This window comes from Cucurbita maxima, unplaced genomic scaffold, assembly GCF_002738345.1.
Source record: "Cucurbita maxima cultivar Rimu unplaced genomic scaffold, Cmax_1.0 Cma_Scf00005, whole genome shotgun sequence".
In the NCBI taxonomy this organism is placed as follows: Eukaryota; Viridiplantae; Streptophyta; class Magnoliopsida; order Cucurbitales; family Cucurbitaceae; genus Cucurbita; species Cucurbita maxima.
Window position 1 is genome coordinate 2,754,135 of NW_019272021.1, and position 22,554 is coordinate 2,776,688.

A 22,554-nucleotide genomic window follows, 5' to 3' on the forward strand; every position below is an offset into this window, starting at 1 on the left:
AAAAAAAAAAAAAAAAAAAAAAAAAAAAAAAAAAAAAAAAAAAAAAAAAAGAAACATAGGAATATTTCTCCTATTGCTAAGTAGGTTTCCAATTACTAACAATCATGAGAAGGGTATGTTTACAAAAGAATTTCTTCCCAAAGTGGGGGTGTTCTAAGGCATAGGAATATTTCTCTTTTTGCTAAGTAGGTTTGGAAATTCTTCAATAATTCTTATTCTTTATGGAGAAGGTTGGTAGTTAGTATTCCTGGCCCAAGTGTTTTCGGTTGGCATACTACTGGAAGAAACAAAAATTGTCTTAGAATGTCTTGCATCCAATTTGGAATCTCCTGCGTGCTTCAAATTATGGAATGGTAAAAGGATTCGTTTTTAGCATGATCCTTGGTTAAGAGATTCCCCTTTGAAGCCTTGCTTCCGTCGGTTATTTTATTTCTCTTCATTTCCTAATGGCTCTGCTTTGGAGTTTTGGGTTATTCAATATCTTTCCATGGAACATAGTTAATAGAAGGCTAGTAAAGGACGAGGAAATAGATGCTTTGGGATCTCTATTGGAAGAACTATGTACACAAATATTGGGAGCATTGAATATACCAACGTTTTTTCAGTTAAATCATTGACAAGACAATTGATTTCATCTTTTCCGATGCAAAATCTATTTTCAGCAATATGGAAATCCAAAAGTCCTAAATGCTGCTGAGGTGCTTCAATGGAAACTTCCCTCTACACTGCTTATGCCTTGTTTTCTCCTTGCTATGTGGATGGGGAGTTGATTAATCACGTCTTCTTTGGGCGTTCTTAGTCTTTGGAATGCTGGTATAAACTCTTCAATCTGTTTAAATTGCAGTGTGCGTTCTCTAATAGCACCAAGAATAATGTTATTCAACTTCTCATTGGGTTATTTCTTGTCACAAAAAAAGAAAAAGAAAAACTTAAAAGAGAAAGTGAAGTCCAAAAAAGATTATGCTTTTGCGTGACAAGTTTTACTTTGGAGAGTTAATACCTTGGATCATGTTCAAAGACTCTTTTCCTTCATCTTGCTCCTACAATGGTGCATTTTCTGCAGGAGGATCTGAATCATTTGCTGTGGGATTGCCAGTTTGCGAACTATGTTTGGGTCGTTGGTAAAGGTCATTTGGTGTGAGTGGGGCTCACAAATAGAAATGGGTGGTCTTTGGTGGAGGAGGTGCTTTTGTATCCTCCCTTTAGGGAGACGAGCAAAGTTTTATTCCAAGCTAGTTTATTTGCTATTTAGTGGAGTATTTGTCTTGAGTAAAGCAATAGGATGTTCAAAGAGGTTGAGAAATTTGGGGAGGAGGTTTGCTAGGAGAAGTTTAAGGCTTCTCTGTGCGTTAGTCACTAAACTGTTTTGTAATTATGACATTTTTCTTGTTCTTTTGGATTGGATTGTTTTCCATATTTCGTGTTCGACTCTACTATTTTTTAGGGTTTTTTTTTTGTATGACCTTGTATTCTTTCATTCTTTCTTATGAAAATTCAGTTTCTTGTTTTAAAAAAAAACTGAAAAGTAAAAGATGAATGAAGGAAAATGTGACGCGAGGATTCACCATCCATCCCACAAAAGCATCAAACCTATGGGGATAAGATCGTGTAAGAGAACGTTTTCTGTAGTTTATAGGTAGTATTGAGACTTCTATAGGAAAGCGATCAAATAAACATCTCAACTTCCTTAGGGTTTTTGAGTTTCCAAATAAGGTTCACCAAGGGGGTTCTGAAATGGAGTTTAGACTTAGTGAGGTGCATGAAAGTTGAACTGGAGGAGAATGTATCTTTAGACTCTAAGAACTGAATAATCTTGTCTTGACCCTCTTTTAGTCTGAGCAAATCATGCTTTTCAATAAACATGACCAACTGGCTAGTTCTCTATCAATAAATCTTATTCTCACCCCAAATCCCGAACTTGGTGCTCAACATTCCCACCCGATGCTATGAAGGAGCTGTTTAGACGAAGGAGCATAGATATCGAGGAATAGTGAGGAGAAAGGGGCTGAATCAGCCCAGGCATTTTCCATTGAAGTTTGTAATATTGAAGAATTGTGGGTATTGTTGTTATTCGTTCAAAGAATTCTTTTATCTTTTTTGGCATTACCTTGAAACATTGGTACTCATCCTATGAGTTTTCTCCATTCTTTTTCCTTGCATTTGGTGTTTGATTACCAAACTTATTCTTTTTTCCTACAGCAGCGCCCCTGGATTTTTTTCCCCCCTGCAATGTGTGAAACTTCTATTCTGTTGTCACGCTCATGAGATATTGTGTATTTGACATACATTTCTTGTTTGTTACCCGTTTATCTTGCAGTTCCTCCCACTACCATCTGTGGCTGGCTTTTATCTGGCTCGGTTCTTTACAAGGAAGAGCTTGCCATCTTACTTTGCTTTTGTTGTGCTGGGGAGCTTGATGATCATGTGGTTTGTGATACATAATTACTGGGATCTAAATATTTGGCTGGCTGGCATGTCCCTCAAGTCTTTCTGTAAACTCATTGTTGCTGATGTGGTCCTCGCCTTGGCTGTTCCTGGTCTAGCTATATTACCGTCAAAACTTCAGTTTTTGACGGAAGCCTGTTTGATTGTACATGCCGTACTACTATGTCATATTGAGAACCGTTTTCTAAGTTACACCAGCATATATTATTATGGTCTTGAGGATGATGTGGTTTATCCAAGCTATATGGTTATTATGACCACATTCGTTGGCTTGGTCCTGGTACGCAGGCTATCTGTTGATAACAGAATTGGGCCAAAGGCAGTTTGGGTTCTCACTTGCCTGTATGCTTCAAAGCTGGCAATGCTGTTTATTGCTTCCAAATCTGTTGTATGGGTGTCAGCTATTCTCTTACTGGCTGTTTCACCCCCATTGCTCCTTTACAAGTAATATAACGAACTTGTTCTTACAGATTTTTTTCTAGATTCCATTAACCTTCATACTATTAAGACTTCAACTTTCAATCGGGATCTTACAGGGATAAATCAAGAACATCCTCCAAAATGAAGGCTTGGCAAGGTTATGCACATGCTGGAGTGGTTGCTTTATCGGTGTGGTTTTTCCGTGAAACAATATTTGAAGTCCTGCAGTGGTTCATCGGAAGGCCCCCATCAGATGGTTTGCTTTTAGGGTGCTGTATTTTTATGGCAGGGTTGGCTTGCATACCAATAGTTGCTCTCCACTTTCCCCATGTCCTGGTATTTATGTCTTATTTATTACCTTCTTTTCTGTTTACTTTGTTGTCAACTTGAACTTTTAAATTTCAAATGTCTAAACAATGACTCAGTTTGATGCACCTGAAGAACATTAATCAATCAAATAATTATGTTCTTAACTTGCAATCGTAAGACTGTTATTACTGAGTATGACTTCAACAACCATATTCTCCAAAGTCTCACTAGTTAATTCTATCATAATCATTTTTGTTGTGCTTTGCTATTTGTGTAAACCATTTGTGAGTTTCTTCAAAGCTCTCCGAAGTTTCATAATTGGAAAAGAACCGTTTCTTTTATTAGGGGGAATAAAGAACTTTTTACTTTCTCTTGAGCTGTTTGCCAATTTATTTTTCTAGGATTTGACATACAATAGTGAACTAATGACCATTTTCTACTTATCTTTTGCAGTTAGCAAAGAGATGCTTAGTGCTAGTTGTGGCAACTGGTTTGCTATTTATCATGATGCAGCCACCAATTCCCTTGTCTTGGACATACCGTTCTGAACTTATTAAAGCCGCCCGCCAGTCTTCTGATGATATTTCCATCTATGGGTTTGTTGCCTCAAAACCTACCTGGCCATCTTGGCTGCTTATTTTAGCAATTCTGCTCACTCTTTCAGCTATTACATCCATAATACCCATTAAATATATTGCTGAGTTGAGAGTATTTTACTCCATAGCTATGGGTATTGCACTTGGCATTTACATATCTGCCGAGTACTTCCTTCAGGCAGCAGTCCTTCATATCCTTATAGTTGTCACCATGGTTTGTGCTTCGGTATTTGTGGTGTTCACTCATTTTCCATCTGCTTCAAGCACCAGGGTCTTACCTTGGGTGTTTGCGTTGCTTGTTGCATTATTCCCTGTGACATATCTTTTGGAAGGGCAAGTAAGGTTAAAAAGCCTTTTAGGAGATGACAGCGTTAGTGATATGGGAGAGGAAGAGCAGATGATCACAACACTATTAGCAGTAGAAGGAGCAAGGACATCACTGCTTGGCCTTTATGCAGCAATCTTTATGCTAATTGCATTGGAAATAAAGTTTGAACTTGCGTCTCTCATGCGAGAGAAAACTTCTGAAAGAGGTGGAATGAGGCACACACGATCTGGTGAAAGTAGCATTGGTAGTCTTAACACAAGAACAAGATTTATGCAACAACGGCGGGCTTCTTCATTGTCAACATTCACCATCAAGCGAATGACGGCTGAAGGAGCATGGATGCCAGCAGTTGGCAATGTTGCTACAGTTATGTGTTTTGCTATATGCTTAATTTTGAATGTTAATCTCACAGGTGGTTCAAACTACGCTATATTTTTTCTTGCTCCGATCCTACTGCTTTTGAACCAGGACTCAGATTTTGTTGCTGGATTTGGGGACAAGCAAAGATATTTCCCAGTTACCATAGTGATATCAGCATACTTGGTCCTCACTGCAATGTACAACATAGGGGAAGATGTTTGGAATGGAAATGCTGGATGGGGTCTGGATATTGGTGGACCAGATTGGATATTTGCTGTTAAAAACTTAGCCCTTCTCGTCCTTACATTCCCAAGTCAGATCCTTTTCAACAGATTTGTATGGAGCTTTTCGAAGCATTCTGACTCGACGCCACTGCTAACATTGCCCCTTAATCTACCATCTGTCATCATGACAGATGTGCTTAAGGTTAGAATATTGGGGATTCTAGGAATTATTTATTCCTTGGCCCAATATATAATCTCCAGACAACAGTATATGTCTGGATTAAAGTATATTTAGCAGACTGTACTCTGTAGATTATGTGGTGCTTTTTTTCAAACAAGCGGTGCAATTAAGGTTTGTTCCTTCAGCCTTTGCTGCTTGTGGTATTTACTATTGCTTTTCCAAGTCCTTAATGATTTCATCTTTTTTCATTCTATAGGAGGCTAGTGATTTAGGAATATTCCCAATTGTCTAACCTCCTTGACGAATCAATGGTATCTGTTACGTTTATCGGTGCAGCGACATGTTTCAATTTTGATTGAGCATGTTGTATGATAACAACAAAGTACTAGAATCTGGCCATGCATATTATGTCGGGGAATTTTGACGTGGAGCTCCACTAGGTTCTCGATTTATCACCTTGACCTCGGTGCTTGACCGATCTTTATCATGGGAAACTGAATTTTGTTTCATGTAGAACACATACGTTGCCATCTTACTGCTTGTTTATTTTCATTAGAATTGTTCACTCAGCACACATGGTTCAAATCACCATTTTCTTTCTTCTTGGTTAGTTCTAGGATGATGACCCTACATTTTTCAAGGAATAGTGACCAAACTCTTGCAATTTTCCGTTCAGTTGCCTTGCAAAAGAAAATAAAAAATATAGTAATGTAATTTGTATGACAGTAGCCGCTGTTAAAGAAAGGAGGCACCCTTTTTTGGTTTGTTTTTTTTCTTATGTTGTCTTGAAATAACACCATAGAATATGATTCTGACGAACTCTTCTTCCAATAGAATGCAAGAGAACGATGCAGGTCGTATGCATATGCACGTGTTCGATGCCATTGTAGTAGTAATGTTCATGAAGTTTAGCCGTAGTGAGGACATTATAACCTGCTTTAAGGATTTGCATATGGATTATGAGTAATATAAGGGATGACCTGAGGAATAATTCATACGATCTTCTTTATTTTGATAGCTTTATTATGTTTATCCCCCGTTTGATTTGTTTTCATATTATGGACACTTGGGATAAATACTTTACCGAATTGATTTATTAGACATGTAATGTCTTGTGTTTGAGTTGGTTGATGGTATTAAGAGTTTAGAGCTGACTAAAAATAATAAGAACTAGACATTTTCTTTAGTGTGTAAAAGATGGTTGAGAGAGATTCATTGAAAATGTTCATATCTTAATTGAAATTGTGCTTACCCACATGGATTGAATTTGTTATTATATCTAGTACAACTATAGAAGTATACTTTTAATTATTATTTTGAAATTGTAACCTAATCTAATTTCAATCTTTGCCAGGAAATTTATAATACTTTAATACTGGTATTACACAAAAAACCATTAGGGTAAAATTCCTAAATGTGAACTTACCTCAGAGTTAAGCTAGTATAGAGGAATATGAAGTTGCCCCCCTAGGATTCATGGTGAAGTGAAGGGTACCACTGAGGGAGCTTGTTAGGACCATTGAAGGTGCACCGAATAACACTTATGAAATCTATTGAGGAGACCGTAGAGAGGTTGTTAATAAGGAAACTTGGTTTCTATATGTTAGACGACTCTAGAGATTGAGACTGGATGAGGGCGTCCCGTTTACCTATGTAGAACATGTAAGAACTTTAGATGAACCAATGGGATTAGTAGTCAAGTGGGTTAATGCATCTAGAACTCTAAATAATCCCAAAAGATGAAATATACCTCTAGAACTTAGAGTGACGATGTTTGTGCCACAGCCCGATTTTAAAATTAAAATGCATGTAGAACAACATTTACGCTATCTTTCACATAAACTAATGTGACAACAAACGTCTATAATTGATTATACAAATAATATTAACCATGGGTTAATTTTTTTTTTTATACAGTCATAGATAATATCATATTCATCTAACTTTTACATTTTTTTTATTACAACAAAACAAGTAAATTTGAACATCAGATGCCAATTACATTACAGTAGACTCGTGTTGGCCACAATCATATCAATTTTTATCATATATATTTATTTAAACAAATAAAGTTGAAAGATATTTTTTTTAAAACAAATCACAAAATTTACGTGTAGATGAACGGATTAAAAATATATAGTGTGAGAAACATATCTCAAACGCATGTTACTTTCCATAATTCGTAAGAACATGAAGATAAGTAATCTTCTAATTCAGAAACATGGGTAGGAGTCTGATTTCTACAATAGAACTTCTCTAAGAGAGTTATTTTCCTGTAAAAGCTTATAACACTAACCTTATTGAATATTGCGTTAACAGCAACTAGAAAACCAGTAAAAGAAAGGTAGAGCGAGAAGAGGAGAGGTATGAGTATTAACCGTGTGATGGATATTTAAGATACATCTCTGAAGAGATTTAGCAGTCTTGGATTGGAACTAACGAAAGTTTGCCCCCATACGCATCAGGGAGCTGGCTCTCATTAATGTCGTCAAGCAGCGTGGATTTCAGCTTTTTGTCCTCCACAAAGCTTATCTACAAACATGCAGTATATAACTCAGTGTAGTTTTGAGTAATTTTGTAAAACTACTTTTAACCACAGTCAAAGAATCTGTTTCAGTAGAAATGCTACAGAAATTTTACCTTGTTCTTGGTTTTCTTGTCAATAAATGGGTAAACCATCTTCCATGCTGTCATGAATATGTAAGGGACGTGGACAAGGTATAGCTTGCCCAGTCTCTCTGGGTAGCAGTCCTGTGATCAAAACAATCAAACTACTGTTACACTATTTGGTATGAAATTCTAATTCTATAATCTTACAATCTAAGTCCACCGCTAGTCGATATTGTCTTTTTTGAGTTTTTCCTTTCGAGTTTCCTCTCAAGGCTTTTAAAACACGTCTGCTATAAAGATGTTTCCACACCCTGATAAACAATGTTTCGTCTCCTCCCCAACTGATGTGAGATCTAACAATCCAACCCTCTTCGAGGCCTAGCGTCCTCGCTGACACACGTTCTCTTCTCCAATCGATGTGAGACCACCAATCCACCTACCTTCGGGGCCAGCGTCCTTACTGGCACACCGCCTCATGTTGACCTCCCCTTTGGGGGTGGACCTTCTCACTGACACATCGCTCGGTGTCTAGCTCTGATACCATTTGTAATAGCTCAAATTCACTGCTAGCAGATATTGTCTTGTTTGGACTTTTCTTTTCAGGCTTTCCCTCAAGGTTTTTAAAACGCGTGTAGTAGAGAGAGGTTTCCACACCCTTAAAAAAAATGTTTTGTTCTCCTCTCCGACCGATGTGAGATTTTAACCTTGCCAACAGTGAACCACTACTATTCCGTAAGGGATTACTGAATGTTCAAATGTCAAACCTGCAAGATTGATAGAGCTGCTCGATATCCACGAATATCGCTATTAGAGTATCCCCATCCCTGAAGGTCACCAATACACACAAACTTTTCCTGCCCTCTTGGAATCCTGAAAGATAGAACAAATCTGCCATAAATTATTTTTAACCATTTTTTCTCACAAAATGAAAGAAAAATAACAATAATTCGTCATTGACTCTGGAATCTATGTTGTTAGAAGAAGTTAGGGGATAATCATGGTGAATGAAGACTTGAGCTTCTTCAAGATTTCCCCTTAAGTTACTTCAAGGTACTATTTTCCATTGGAACCAACTAAAATGCAGGCAACTGAAGTGATAGAGGAGCATAAATTACCTGGAACATACTTTCTCTAAAAAAAAGATTACGAAACCTGCAAAAGGTTAAGAAGATAAACTGAGAATCCTCATCTGTGATTTTAAATGAAATAAACATCATCAAACATCACATGAGTTCAGATTCATAACATACGAATAAACTCTTCTAAATTTCCTTGTTTGTGCCTGTTACCAAAGCCAACTACAATTGGACGTCCCTTCTTATCAACACCTTGCATGAACAACTTGTTGTGAGCGAGATTGGTTGATAGCTCAGACACTGATATAAATCCACCAGGAATAGCTGATCTTCTCCAGCTCAAGTACTTCAGAAACATGGCAGAAGCCTTCTCTATATCTAAATCACGAGCTCGTAAAAACCTTCGTAGCATGAAATCATCTACATCCTGCAAACATGATGCACAATGTCCAACATCCTTAAATAACAAAATTATCAAGGGTTATTCGCATGCACATACTGTTCTAAAGTTATAGTAAATAGTAAAAAACAACAGTAGCAAATACTCATCCACTGTGCAGCTTGAAACAGCGACAATTGCAATTCATTCGATTATCCTTACATGTTCTTCAATGCCAAAAACAAATGGCTTGTTATTTTAGGTGGTATGCGTCTGGTAAAATTTAGCCTCTCAATTCTCATAACAAATATCCCTACAAATGAATTACACACCAAAGTTTCCATTTCACAGGATTTTTTTATTCTAATTGCTCTTGCTTTTTAGTGGGCCGATTCTAGTAAAAACAATGGCCAAATTAGTTGAAGAATAAAAGGAGGATTCAACCTCATGATTTAAAAAATACTTCTAACGATGCAATAGCATGAGTTGCAGATTTGACGAATACATGAGCGTAAAAATATTGATCCAGTGGAATGGTTGGACGGGGACCTGATGAGCAAAAGGAATGTAGAATAACAGGAAAACAGACAAGATCGAATCCGACCACTGTATACAAGATGTGGTAAAAAATTTCTCGAGAAAAACAATCCTCCAGATCTTTCCAGTAAGAACCAAAAATTTCAAAAGCAGCAAAAGCAACTGATTCTCAATGACAAAGCATCAATCGCAACAAAAGAAACGCAGGAAAGCGAAGTTTTCTCGATCTTTTTCATACGAGTAAACTAAAAAGAAGTACGTAACCTTAGCAGAGGAATCTTCTCCTTCAACAAAAGCTCTCATGATCGCGAGCTTCTGTTTATCAAGCTCATTGCTCTCCAAGCTATCATCAATCACAGGCGTCAGAGAACCATTTGGTTCTTCCACACACTCCTTGAACTCCTTTTCTTCCTCCTCCTCCTCCTTCGTCCATTCCAACTTTTCCTTCGGCGTTGCGTTACGCTCTTCAGACCTCGAAAGCTGAGTCGCCATGAAGGAAGGCAGAGTGCTGAGGGAGGAAAGAATGAGAATCTGTACTACAAGATCTCTCTCCTTCTGTCCGTCTCCATTTACAGTGGTTGAAGAAGAAGAAGAAGAAGAAGAAGAGAGCGAAACGACAACTTTATTAAATGCGTGTTGTTACACGCGCCGCCTCCACCGTTTTAAGTTTTAACCGATTTTTTGCATCTTACAATCGCAGGGAATCGTCAACAATGTTCAGTTTCTTTTCTTTTCTTTCTTTTTAATTAATTATTTACCGTAAATAAATAATATATATATATATAGTTAAACACTCTTTATTATAACCATGTGATACTCTCCACTCTCATAATAGTAACAGAAGTGGGACTTTCATCTAACTTCTCCCCTTAAACAAGTACGCCTATATATATATATATATAGTTAAACACACTCTCTACAATCTTATGATATTGTCCACTCTGAGTATAGTAATCGATGTGGGACTTTCATCCAACATCTCCACTCAAACAAAGTACGCTTCCCTTTAACTACGGCTCGACTCCTTTTCTTTTGGAGTTGATCCTATGACATAGCTAAGTTTAGGGTTTAACTCAGATACCATGTTAGTTGAAGCCGACTTCACAGTGTTATGATATTGTCTACTTTCATTATAAGCTCTCATAAGCTTTCTTAGTTTTGCTTTAAACATTCCAAATATTAGAGATTACAACAGTAATACAAAATTAATAAATTTAAATTCCTTTTCTACCATTAAAATTTTTCCACTATTTGGACTACTAAATTAAAATATATATTTTTATATTTTTTAAGAAAAGTGTAAATTATAGTAAAAAGAAAAAAAAAATTAGAATGAAAAACATAATTTTATTTTTCAATTTAAAACCTTTTTTTATTATATATAATCAGAGTTGAATTTAAATTATTAAAAAAACGTATTTTAAAATAATTTAAAATATTTAATATTTATAATTGATACGAGTAATTGGCATATGTTTGATATTAGGTGAGATTTTTTAAAATAATAATAAAAAAAAAATTGAAAATAAGTTGAGTTAGGTTGACTCTATTCGAATAGGCTCGAGATAATCAATTCAATTAATTCGACATGACCAAATTTAACGTGCCTACGGCCATAAACATTAAATATTGATTTTAGATTATATTAAAGTTAAAATAACCAGAAAATATTCCAAATTTGGTGGGGTTTTGGGCACATGTATGTAAGGGCATCCTTCAAATCTTCAATTTGTGGCACACGTCCACTTCATTCCTTCATATCCATTATCTTCACATTTTAATTATATAGTTTTCTCATTATTTTTTACATTTTAATGTAAAACAATTGGACAAAAATAAATAAATGAATGTTTCTAAATTAAATTTTGAAAAAAAAAAACTAAAAAAGAATCGAGAATTATAGTCATTTGATTAAATAAAATGAGTCGGTTCAAAATTAGGTCAATAATAATTGGGCTCGAGATTTAATAATTTTAATATTTCATTAAATGGCAATTTGGCTCGTACCCCAAATCCAAATAGTTAGACGTAGAGCTTATGTAATCTTAAATGGTATAAATAGGAGACTTTAGAAAATAATTTAAATTTATTTTGAGATTAAAATATAAAATTGTTATGTTAATTTAAAATAAGAAGAAAACTTTTATTTAAAAAAAATAAATAAATAAATAAGAAGAAACCTAATTTATTAAACTACATTATTTTAAATTGTGGAAATTATGGGGGTTACATTTTTAGCAATTTTTTGAAGTTAAAATATTAAAAATGGGAAATCCCTCTTTTAGCCCTATCAGGAATGGATACCGACCGTGGGCTTTTTTTATACCCATTATACAGCCCAACATTGTAAAGCCCATTCAAGCAGCCCATTAGAAAGCGACAGTTCGTGGCGGGAAGAGGAAGGAAACAAAACGACAAAAAGGCAACAAATGGGGTTATCCAAAGTAGATGCTTAATGAGATCGAATAACTACAATATATATATATATATATATATATATATATATATATATATATATATATATATATATTATTACTTTTTTTTAAAAAAAATAGACTAAATTAATAAAAAAAAATTTATATTTTGTTTGAAAATATTCCTAAATTAAAAAATATTCTAAAATTTTTTTAAAATTTTTTTTGTAACATGTCGATAAAAATTTAAAAGTAGTATTAATACCTTTATAAAAAAAAATGTTTAAAAAAATCATTATTAAACGAAAATTATCTATTGACATCTCATAAATTCTATTCAAACTTTCTAATGTTTACTTTCGAAAGTTAATAAGTATTTTTTAGTCCTATTATAAATATATTTTTTATTTTTTTAAATAGTCTAAAATCATTTTTCAGTTTTTTTTAAAAAAAATAAGAATATTAATGAAATTTTTTAAAACTCAAAAATATTTTTTAATTTTTTTTTAAGTTAAAAGTGTATTTTGTTTATAATTTTCATCCAAAAATTAAAGATATTATTGAATATTATTGAAACTGGAGTAGAACATATTTTTTTATTAATTTTATATTTTATTTTTTAAAAATACTAATGTAATCTAAAATTATTAAATTAAAAATATATATATATATATATAGATGAACAAAATTCCATTCTAAATTAACTAAAGAAGCTTTACAAAGTATAGGATTTTTATTTCATTTTATTTATTTTTGGAATGGCATCTCTTAAAACCCCATTTTTCTAAATTTGGCGGGGAGATGATACAGAAAGCAGACCTGCCGAAGGTTGAGGGACCATTTTCTCAGACCGATTTCGCTCTTAAGCCACCTTCAATGGCTTGCGAGAGATTTGGACTTCGTAGCGACCTACGCGCCTCCAACTTTATTATTTTCTACAACTCTTTCCCATGGATGATTCTCCTCCATTCTTGCTGTAATTTCACTGTTCTTCACCAAATCAACATATGCCTTCTCTGTTTCTTCAAGCAATTCCCTCTCTCTCTCTCTCTCCCCGTGTGTTTTTAAAGCTTCAAATCTCCCATTCCCTCTCTAAACCTAATTTCTAAGAAACCCTTCTCCTCCAACAACCCCTCTTTCGACGTTTCAACCATTGGGCTCTCCTTGTTCTTCAAATACACTCTGCTTCTCCGCTTATCAAACGGAATACCCAAAACCCATTTCGGTTTTTGCTTGTTTTGTTACTCCAACGCTCTGATTTGGGTTCTTGAAGTGAGCAATGATGGAGCTCTGGTTTTGGGTTTTTGCTATTTCTTTAGTTTCGAGGATTGCCGCTGTCCCCAATGCCGTCCCCACCGAACGTATTTCAGGTTTTCCATTGTTCTCTATGCGTTTGTTTTAACATTAAGTGATTTTTGTAATGAATGATCCTCTCGGTTTTGTTATTGTTATCTTGATATCCTCATTTCTGATGCGTATTGCTTTCGTTTACTACATAACTATGCTCTAGTTGTGAGCTAGTTGAGTTCTTGTGAGTCAGATTCTGCTCCTGTTCGTTGATTACATTGGACTTTCGAAGTTAAAAGAAAATGAACATTGCAGGATTGTTGGGAGGGAGTCCGAGGTTGGCTAACTAGGGGATAACCATGTGGGTTATAAGTAAGGAATAATATCTCTATTGGTACGAGGCCTTTAGGGAAACCAAAAGTAAAGCTATGAGAATTTATGCTCAAAGTGGACAATATCATACCATTGTAGAGGTTTGTAGTTTCTAACATGGTATAAGAATTATGCCCTTAACTTGGTCATGTCAATAGAATCCTCAAATGTCGAATAAGAAGTTGTTAGCCTTGAAGGTGTAGTCAAAAGTGACTCAATTGTCGAACAAATGGTGTATTTTGTTCGAGAGCTCCAAAGAAATGAGTTGAGCCTCGATTAAGGAAAGGTTGTTCGAGAACTCCATAGGCCTCAGGGGAGGCTCTATGATGTACTTTGTTCGAGGGAAGGATAGTTGGAAGGAAGTGCTCAAAGTTGTCAATATCATACCATCATGGAGGTCCGTGGTTCCTAGCTATACTTCATGTTCATATTCTAGAACTTCATGTTCATATTCTGCAAGTCTTTATCAACTTTAAGCTCTGAACTTCATTTTGGTTAAATTGATCCAAAGTGTTGGCATATTTGGTTATGTGATTTGTTTATTGGATGCAGGAAGTGCTGGGGATGTGTTAGAAGATAACCCAGTTGGAAGACTAAAAGTGTATGTTTATGATCTTCCAAGCAAATACAATAAGAAAACTCTTCAAAAGGATCCAAGATGTCTCACTCATATGTTTGCTGCTGAGATATACATGCATAGGTTCTTGTTGAACAGCCCTGTTAGAACACTCAACCCTGATGAAGCTGATTGGTTTTATACTCCAATTTATGTGACCTGTGACCTCACCCCCAATGGCTTGCCATTGCCCTTCAAATCCCCACGAATGATGCGAAGTGCCATTCAGCTTATCTCTTCCAATTGGCCTTATTGGAATAGAACCGAGGGCGCTGATCACTTCTTTGTTGTTCCTCATGACTTTGGTGCCTGCTTTCATTATCAGGTACCCTAACATACTTTCTCACTGTCAATAATATGCGAAAATTTAGATTATGCTATGACCTATCAAACTTCTGGGTTTAGGATATGAGATCCTATGTTGAAATCCATTTCTTCCCCATTTAGTATTGATATCACTTGTTGGGTCTTGTGCCATTCGAATTCATGAGTAAGTGCACGAGTATGTGTATTGTAATCTAACTATTAAACTTGTTGATCTAGGGTGATCGAATACTTACCTTGACTACATTTATAGTGGACATCGAGCATTTTGAGCTATAAAATTTGACGTGTTAGCGTATCTGTGAGATTCCATATTGGTTGGGGAGGAGAACGAAACATCCTTTATAAGGGCGTGGAAACCTCTCCCTAGCGGACGCGTTTTAAAAACCTTGAGGGGAAGCCCGAAAGAGAGTTCAAAGAGGACAATATCTGCTAGCGGTGGGCTTGGGCTATTACAAATGGTATCAGAGCCAGACATTTGGCGATGTGCCAGCGAGGTGGCTAAGCCCCGAAGGGAGGTGGACACAAGGCAGTGTTCCAGTAAGGACACTGGACTCCGAGGGGGGTGGATTGGGGGATCCCACATCGATTGGAGAATGGAATGAGTGCCAGCGAGGATGTCGGGCCCTGAAGGGGGGTGGATTGTGAGATCCTACATCTGTTGGGGAGGAGAACGAAACATCTTTATAAGAGTGTGGAAACCTCTCATTTTAAAAACCTTGAGAGGAAGCCCGAAAGGGAAAGCCCAAGAGGACAATATCTGCTAGCAGTAAGTTTGAGCTATTACAAATGGAATCAGAGCCAGACACTGGGCAATGTGCCAGTGAAGAGGCTAAGCCCTGAAGGGAGGTGGATACAAGGCGGTGTGCCTGTAAGGACGTTGGGCCCCAAAGGGGGTGGATTGGGCAGTTCCACATCGATTGGAGAATGAAACAAGTGCCAGTAAGGACGTTGGGCTCTGAAGGAGGTGGATTGGGGGGTCCCACATCGATTGGAGAATGGAACAAGTGTCAGCAAGGACGCTGGTCCCTGAAGGGGATAGATTGTGAGATCTCACATCAGTTGAGGAGGGGAACAAAACATCTTTTATAAAGGCATAGAAACCTCTCCCTAGTAAACTTGTTGTAAAAACCTTGAGGGGAAGAGGAAAGCCCAAAGATGACAATATTTACCAACCGTTTTTAATTGAATCATCTCTGGTTGTCGCTGAGAGTCACAATTGCAATAACCTTTGCTCTTGATTGTTGTACGGTGTAGGAAGAGAAGGCTATTGATCGAGGAATTCTTCCCTTACTCCAGCGTGCAACTTTGGTTCAAACTTTTGGACAAAGGCACCATGTTTGCTTGAATGAGGGTTCCATCACTATTCCTCCATATTGTCCTCCCCAGAAAATGAAAACTCACCTGATTCCCCCGGATACTCCTCGTTCGATCTTCGTCTATTTCCGGGGATTGTTTTACGATGTTAACAATGACCCAGAGGGAGGTTATTACGCGAGGTGCGTGTCTGTTCTGTTCTGCCATTCTTAACTTTTACATTCGTCCTTGTGTTTGACACTTCAATATAACCTACAGAGGTGCAAGAGCAGCAGTATGGGAGAACTTCAAAAACAATCCTCTCTTTGACATCTCGACCGACCATCCAACGACATATTACGAAGATATGCAGCGAGCAATATTCTGTTTATGTCCTCTTGGGTGGGCGCCGTGGAGTCCGAGGCTGGTAGAAGCAGTGGTGTTTGGTTGCATTCCTGTTATCATAGCCGATGACATTGTCTTGCCTTTCGCTGATGCCATTCCATGGGAAGAGATTGGCGTGTTTGTAGATGAAAAGGACGTGTCGAACCTCGACACGATCCTGACATCAATACCGCCTGATGTGATATTAAGGAAGCAAAGGCTGCTGGCAAACCCGTCGATGAAACGAGCCATGATGTTCCCTCAACCAGCGCAATCGGGCGATGCTTTCCATCAGATCCTGAATGGGTTGGCTAGAAAATTGCCACACAGTAAGAGTGTTTACTTGAAGCCTGATGAGAAGGTTTTGAATTGGACTGCAGGACCTGTGGGGGACCTGAAGCCTTGGTAGATAAATGGTTCAACTTTTTGGTTGTTGTGTCTTAGTTCATACCTTCCTCTATACTCCCTGCCTGAAGTTTTGATTGATTTTGATTTCACAACTTTTAGAGGTGTCTCTATGACTCATTTGATTGAAAAGGTATAAGAATCCGAGCTAAATATGGAATCCGTGAAGAGAATTATTGTGAATTACCCTATACATGCGTCATGGTCTTCTGAGTTGCAATGTTACCATTAGCCGTATATGAGAGTCTTGTCTGTACCTAAAAAATAAGAGTTGCACGTAACTTGAATATTTTAAGAAATATCAGTAGTGACCTAAGAAATACTCGGTAAATGACCTCACGGTTGGGATTAGATGCGAGTACACATAATCATGAGTGAGACCTATCATTTAAATTCGTATTTCCTTAGATGCCAACTATAAATAAAACTCCCATCAAGACTAAAGATTTCTCTATTATCCGTCCACTATAATTCTGCGTCATTTTTCACTATGAATGACGCATATGACAATTTTTGATCGTATGAGCATTCCATTAATAGAAATATCGTCTCCATTGACGAAACCCATATCTAAGCTTCCGTTGGGTCTCCTGTGGTTCCATTGACTTTCAATGGATCATACCACTTGAAGTCCCGTAAATATCTCGCTCGTCTCAAATTATTGAATATACACATATACGTTTAGGATGAAAAGTGGAGAGTAATATTTCAATTTATATAAGAAATGATAATTTTTGTTAAGTCATCAAAATTGATTTTATTTTCATATATATATATATATATATATATATATATTATTTTTGTGGGCAGCTAATTTCTCAGTACATATCCACCAAACCTTTTGGTTGCGAGTTGACCTACGCCGACAAAGATTGCCAAATAAATATATGTTGTTTTTTGACTTCAAATCCAAGAATTATCTAATTTTGTTATTTCATCTTAGTTATTAAAAAAGGTAGTCGTGGCCAACAACCATCGGCTGTCAGTTGTCGGCTCGTTGGTAGGGTAAGAACTTCAATCCCGATTTCTGGTAGCACACCCCACACATAAGTACTTCTCGATGAAGGACGGACGAAAGCTACAGGTCCAAAACCTTCGAACATTCTTTTTAAATGAGAGTACTTGGAGCACCTCATCTTCTTATTGTATCGTTGCTCGTTCCCATTAGGCTGAGAAATTCAACATTTGACTTATTGATTAAATTTACATACTTTGTACCAGTTGAGCTATCCTCATATCTGTAACTTTTTTCTTCTCAAATTATCATATTTGTGACGCATATATAATATATTTTTGTGTAGTTTTCTCTTATTATTATTAATTATTAACTAAAATATAAATAATAACTAAGAGAACATTTGTAATTTTTACCGAATATTTAAATTTTAAAAAATGAACAAAAATATTTTCTTTATATCCTATAATTTTATTTTTTTTAAAATAAAATAAGTTATATATAAAATTTATAGATATAAATTTCCAAGTCATCTACAATTATGCTAAAATGGTTAAACTAAATTACTTATCACAAATAATAATCTTATCTATTTTTTAAGCTTCTTCAAAATATAATATTATATCAAATTTTCTCCCTTTGTGATAATGACACATTCACATTTTTCTTAATAATTTTTTAAGGTTCAATGCATTTGTCTCTTTCCTACCAAAAATTATAAACATTTAATTTACTATTTATATTAACTTTTAAAATAATTAACAAAAAATAGTTTATTTTATTAGAAATTTATTGTTAAAATAATTAGAATAAATATAAATAAAATTGGACATTCCTAATTTTATCGTATATCTTTAAAATGGGAAGTTAAAGATTTATTTCTTCTTCGTGCATTTTATAGGATATGAATATTTTTAATCTTACTATCGGTAATTTTCTCGTTGATTAATGTAGATTATATTAATTTGAAATTTATTTTACTTACTAAATTTGCTTTTTTTATTTTTTTTAAGTTCAAATAAATTAATTAATAATACTTTATTGAATATTTCTTTTGAGTTACCTACCAAATTATATTTAAAATTAAATATATTTGAAAAACTAAATTTAAATAAAATTGGGGGAGTTGGTTGGCACCTACCGACCGCCACAAAAGAAAAACTCAAAAACCGAATATTTTTGTTCTTTTTTTTTTTTTTTTTTTAATCTTTATCTGTTCCTTTTCTTAAAATAAATAAATAAATAAATAAATTATTTTCAGAGCTTAAAACCCTGTACCCTTTTCATCGTTTATTATGAGTCTTCCTTCTTTGGGCAAACCCACCTACTCCACCAACCTTCTTCTCCCTCGCCTTGGCGGCTCGTCCTTCGTTCTCTCGCTCGCATGGCTTCCATTTCCAACCTCTCCACTTCCATCTCTGCTACTTCCCTATCCTCTTCTGTTAACCCTCGATCTTCTCTCTCCTCCAAGTCCTTCATCGCCTTCCGCCCCTCTTCCGATTTATTCATCAAGGTCTCTGCGTCTAGATTGTCCGTTCGGAGAGGCTCCGATCTGAGGGGCTCCTTGGTGTACGTTTCCTTTTTTATGCGTTTGTGTGATTTTGATCGGTGGTTTGGTGATTTTTTTTTTCTTTCTTTCTGGGATGATCTGTTTGATGTTTATGTTTTTGTCCGCTTCTGCTTCGGTTTTGTTTTTGTAGCGATGAGTTATTTACTATCTTGTTTCAATTTCGTGTTCTTTCTTTTCTCGGACTATTCATTTCTTACTGTTTGAAACAGTTGCGCGATAGAAATGCATTAGTAGGATCTGTAAATATTTGCGGATTCTTAGATCTTAGTGTGTTATTGTTTTGAGTTGTTGGTTTGCTTTTCAAATTGATCAATCTAGCATAGAACAGGATTGTTTGATCCTTCGATATAAGTTGCCTCTGAGTTACTATTGTATTTTTTCCCAGATTCTAATCAAAGTTGATATCTAGTTAGTTTCTTACTGCGATTCAGTGCTTAGTTCTTGGAGATGATAATAATTTAAGAAACATAGGCAGTGATGTATTTCATTTTGGATTGAACTCATTCAAGTATTCAAAAGTTTCTGATAACAGGGATTCTGTGTTGACTTTGAAATTGAAAAGAAACCTATAGTTTTTCTAATTTACAATGATTAGTTCGTTTGCATTGATGCTGTATAAATTGCTCTGGGATTGCTCTAAGCGATCTCTGGACAATCCGTGCTCCCGAGCAGTGTCTGTCTGAATTCTCAAGATGCATTGAATAGCAATAATCCAACCTTTGCAGGATTATCCATGTTGAACATATGTTTATGCTATGCTTGTTTGGTAACTAATGTGATAGTATGAATTTCATGTTGTTATTACAGTGTTAGGTGTTCCCAAGGGGATGGAAATGGAATCCCAATTAAGAGAACGGTGCTTCACGATCTCTATGAAAAGGAAGGCCAGTCTCCATGGTACGATAACCTCTGCCGCCCGGTCACCGACTTGCTTCCCCTTATTTCCAAGGGTGTCAGAGGTGTAACTAGCAACCCAGCAGTAAGTACTCAGATCCTATACTTTTCATGAAAATAAACAATATGATTATGTAATTTTGTGTCCAGCATTCCATTTTCATGTGGTCTAATGGACAAAAAACGTTAACTCTTTGCTTTTATTGTCGAACAGATTTTCCAGAAAGCAATTTCATCTTCAAATGCTTATAATGACCAATTCAGGTATTTTTGTTATAACAAGAGTTGTCTGAATCTTTCTGACTTTAGTACACTATGAATGGATGGTGATCATGTTCGTGAAATTTTCAGAGAACTTGTTCAGTCGGGAAAAGATATTGAAAGTGCATATTGGGAACTTGTGGTGAAGGATATTCAAGATGCATGCAAGCTTTTTGAGCCAATCTATGATCAAACAGATGGTGGTGATGGCTATGTTTCAGTCGAAGTGTCTCCAATGCTTGCTGATGATACTGAGGGAACCGTTGAGGCTGCTAAGTGGCTCCACAAAGTCGTTAGCCGCCCAAATGTGTACATCAAGATCCCAGCTACTGCTGCTTGCATCCCATCAATTAGGGATACTATTGCTAATGGCATAAGTGTCAATGTGACTGTAAGTTTTTATGATGACTGTTGCGTACTTCGATGCGTTTATCATAGCTGCATTGACCATTTGCATTCAAATTAGAATTTTAGTCTTGTTGCAACCTCCGGGAATTGGTAGCCTAACATTCGTTTCGTGATTCTCTGTACAGCTCATATTCTCCATTGCTCGATATGAAGCTGTCATTGATGCTTACTTGGATGGACTTGAAGCCTCAGGTCTAAGCGACCTTTCTAGAGTCACAAGTGTTGCTTCCTTCTTTGTAAGTCGGGTTGACACTCTTATCGACAAATTGCTTGAGAAAATTGGAACGCCAGAGGCCCTCGATCTGCGAGGAAAGGTAACTGCGTCATTGTTTCCAGAATTTAACTTTCACATATGCGAACTTACTGTAAGGTTCTCTGACTGATATATGGAATGATCAATATCTTAGGCTGCAGTCGCTCAAGCCGCCCTTGCCTATCAGCTCTACCAGAAGAAGTTCTCAGGCCCAAGATGGGAGGCTCTCGTGAGGAAGGGAGCAAAGAAGCAAAGGTTGCTCTGGGCATCTACAAGTGTTAAGAACCCGGCATACCCCGACACCTTATACGTTGCCCCGCTCATTGGACCCGACACCGTAAGTGACTAACATCACATATCTTCTCTATCAAATTGATCAAACACACATTCTCTTTCCTTGTCGAAATTGTAACGGGTCCATCTCAGGTTTCAACCATGCCCGATCAAGCTCTTGAAGCATTCGTTGACCATGGAACTGTCTCAAGGACCATCGATTCAAACGTATCGGAGGCGGAAGGAATATACAGTGCACTTGAGAAGCTGGGAATCGACTGGAATGAAGTTGGGAATCAGCTTGAAGTTGAAGGAGTGGATTCTTTCAAGAAGAGCTTTGAAAGCCTGCTGAATACTCTGCAAGACAAGGCCAACTCTCTTAAATTGGTGAGCCATTAAATCAAATCAAAGTGTGATGATGGATGAGAAGAAAGTTAATAAAAACTGGGGGGACCCTTTTTCCTGCTGTAAAATGCCTTTGTTCAGTGTCTTCAAAGACCTTATCTTCTAATGTAATATAGGTTGGTTAGGGCAAGTTCTTAGGGATTGAAACTTTGAAGGTTTCTTCAGTAATATTGTTGTGTTTTTCTGTCAGTTCTTCCGAAATATGTCTGTTATCGCCATTTTTCTTTTTTTCTTTTTCTTTGTAACGTTTTAAATTGTAAAGTATTTGAAAAGTTTCATAACTTTGAGTTTTTTTTTAGAAAGTATGACAATATTTATTGACCGATTTCAATTATATATTATTAATATAATATGAATAATGTTACTTTTCCCCGCTAATGTTTTTTTGTGGAATAAATCCAAAATTTGAAGAAAATAAATTGAAACTTTTTAAATCTAAGTTGGCAAAATTTTAGGGTTTGGTTTAATATAATATTTATTGTTTTAAATATTGAAAATTTTGGATAATAATTTGAAAAATTACATTCATGATAGAGATTAAATAATATATATATATATATATATATATATATATATATAATTGTATAAAAAAAAATTTGGATTCATTCCGCTTTTAACTTAAAATTAAAATTAATCCCTTTAAAATATACGCATGATTAAAAGAACCAAAATAAATATTTTTATTTATATAAAAAGAAAAGTATGAGAGTATAAACAAGTTTAGGGGTTTCATCCTCTATAGATGATTGCGAAATGCAATTTTAACAACGAGTCTCTCTTTTTGACTTGATGCTCAAGGTCAATATCCTTTGGAACACACATTGCTGCAATTAATCTTGCTTGTTTAGGGTTGTCGTAAGAATATAGTTTGACTTTTTTGAAAAGTCAAACATATTAATGAAATTTTAATGTTTCTATTTAAATCTTAATAGCAAGTGTATTTTGATTTTTTTTTTTTTTTTTTTTTTAAAT

General features: G+C 35.8%; 5 protein-coding genes across 8 annotated transcripts in view; 4 read left to right on the forward strand and 1 right to left on the reverse strand.

Moving 5' to 3' along the window:
- The window catches only part of LOC111479170, an 8,452-nt gene extending 2,861 nt beyond the window's left edge, over positions 1-5,591 (forward strand). Inside the window, exons 2-5 of one of the 2 annotated variants that reach the window (XR_002717623.1) lie at positions 2,318-2,889; positions 2,982-3,201; positions 3,628-5,034; positions 5,120-5,591. Coding sequence is in view for 1 of the 2 variants with exons in the window: in XM_023123694.1 (XP_022979462.1) it covers positions 2,318-2,889; positions 2,982-3,201; positions 3,628-4,977 (2,142 nt within the window). In the remaining variant the exon portion in view is untranslated. Of the gene's footprint in view, positions 1-2,317; positions 2,890-2,981; positions 3,202-3,627; positions 5,094-5,119 lie in introns of those variants that run through there. The other variant, XM_023123694.1, reaches the window with a different exon arrangement.
- A 1,445-nt stretch (positions 5,592-7,036) lies between these two features.
- Positions 7,037-10,183, reverse strand: LOC111480094 (patellin-4-like). Of its 2 annotated transcripts, none has more exons than XM_023125051.1 (6): positions 9,730-10,181; positions 8,724-8,976; positions 8,589-8,625; positions 8,238-8,343; positions 7,504-7,614; positions 7,037-7,395 (listed from the first exon to the last, which is right to left on the reverse strand). In XM_023125051.1, exons 1-6 carry the CDS (start codon positions 9,955-9,957, stop codon positions 7,279-7,281), a joined length of 852 nt encoding a protein of 283 aa, XP_022980819.1. In that variant the 5' UTR covers positions 9,958-10,181; the 3' UTR covers positions 7,037-7,278. The 2 variants fall into 2 exon arrangements, with proteins under 2 accessions (XP_022980819.1, XP_022980820.1); XM_023125052.1 differs by having other exon boundaries at positions 7,330-7,416; positions 9,730-10,183.
- Positions 10,184-13,158: 2,975 nt separating this feature from the next.
- LOC111480134 (probable beta-1,4-xylosyltransferase IRX10) lies at positions 13,159-16,893 on the forward strand. Of its 2 annotated transcripts, none has more exons than XM_023125113.1 (4): positions 13,159-13,249; positions 14,091-14,479; positions 15,736-15,977; positions 16,054-16,893. In XM_023125113.1, exons 1-4 carry the CDS (start codon positions 13,159-13,161, stop codon positions 16,565-16,567), a joined length of 1,236 nt encoding a protein of 411 aa, XP_022980881.1. In that variant the 3' UTR covers positions 16,568-16,893. The 2 variants fall into 2 exon arrangements, with proteins under 2 accessions (XP_022980881.1, XP_022980882.1); XM_023125114.1 differs by lacking the exon at positions 13,159-13,249 and adding an exon at positions 13,819-13,935 and having other exon boundaries at positions 16,054-16,567.
- LOC111480135 (peptidyl-prolyl cis-trans isomerase FKBP19, chloroplastic-like) overlaps positions 16,206-22,554 on the forward strand; it is a 12,308-nt gene continuing 5,959 nt past the window's right edge. The window contains exon 1 of the transcript XR_002717751.1: positions 16,206-16,215. The gene's annotated coding sequence lies outside the window, so the exon portion shown is untranslated. The remainder of the gene's footprint in view (positions 16,216-22,554) is intronic.
- On the forward strand, positions 18,800-21,800 carry LOC111480133 (transaldolase-like). The gene is made up of 7 exons (XM_023125112.1): positions 18,800-19,087; positions 19,896-20,067; positions 20,197-20,246; positions 20,334-20,634; positions 20,777-20,965; positions 21,059-21,241; positions 21,331-21,800. The coding sequence occupies exons 1-7, from the start codon at positions 18,903-18,905 to the stop codon at positions 21,574-21,576; spliced, it is 1,326 nt and encodes a 441-aa protein (XP_022980880.1). The 5' UTR covers positions 18,800-18,902; the 3' UTR covers positions 21,577-21,800.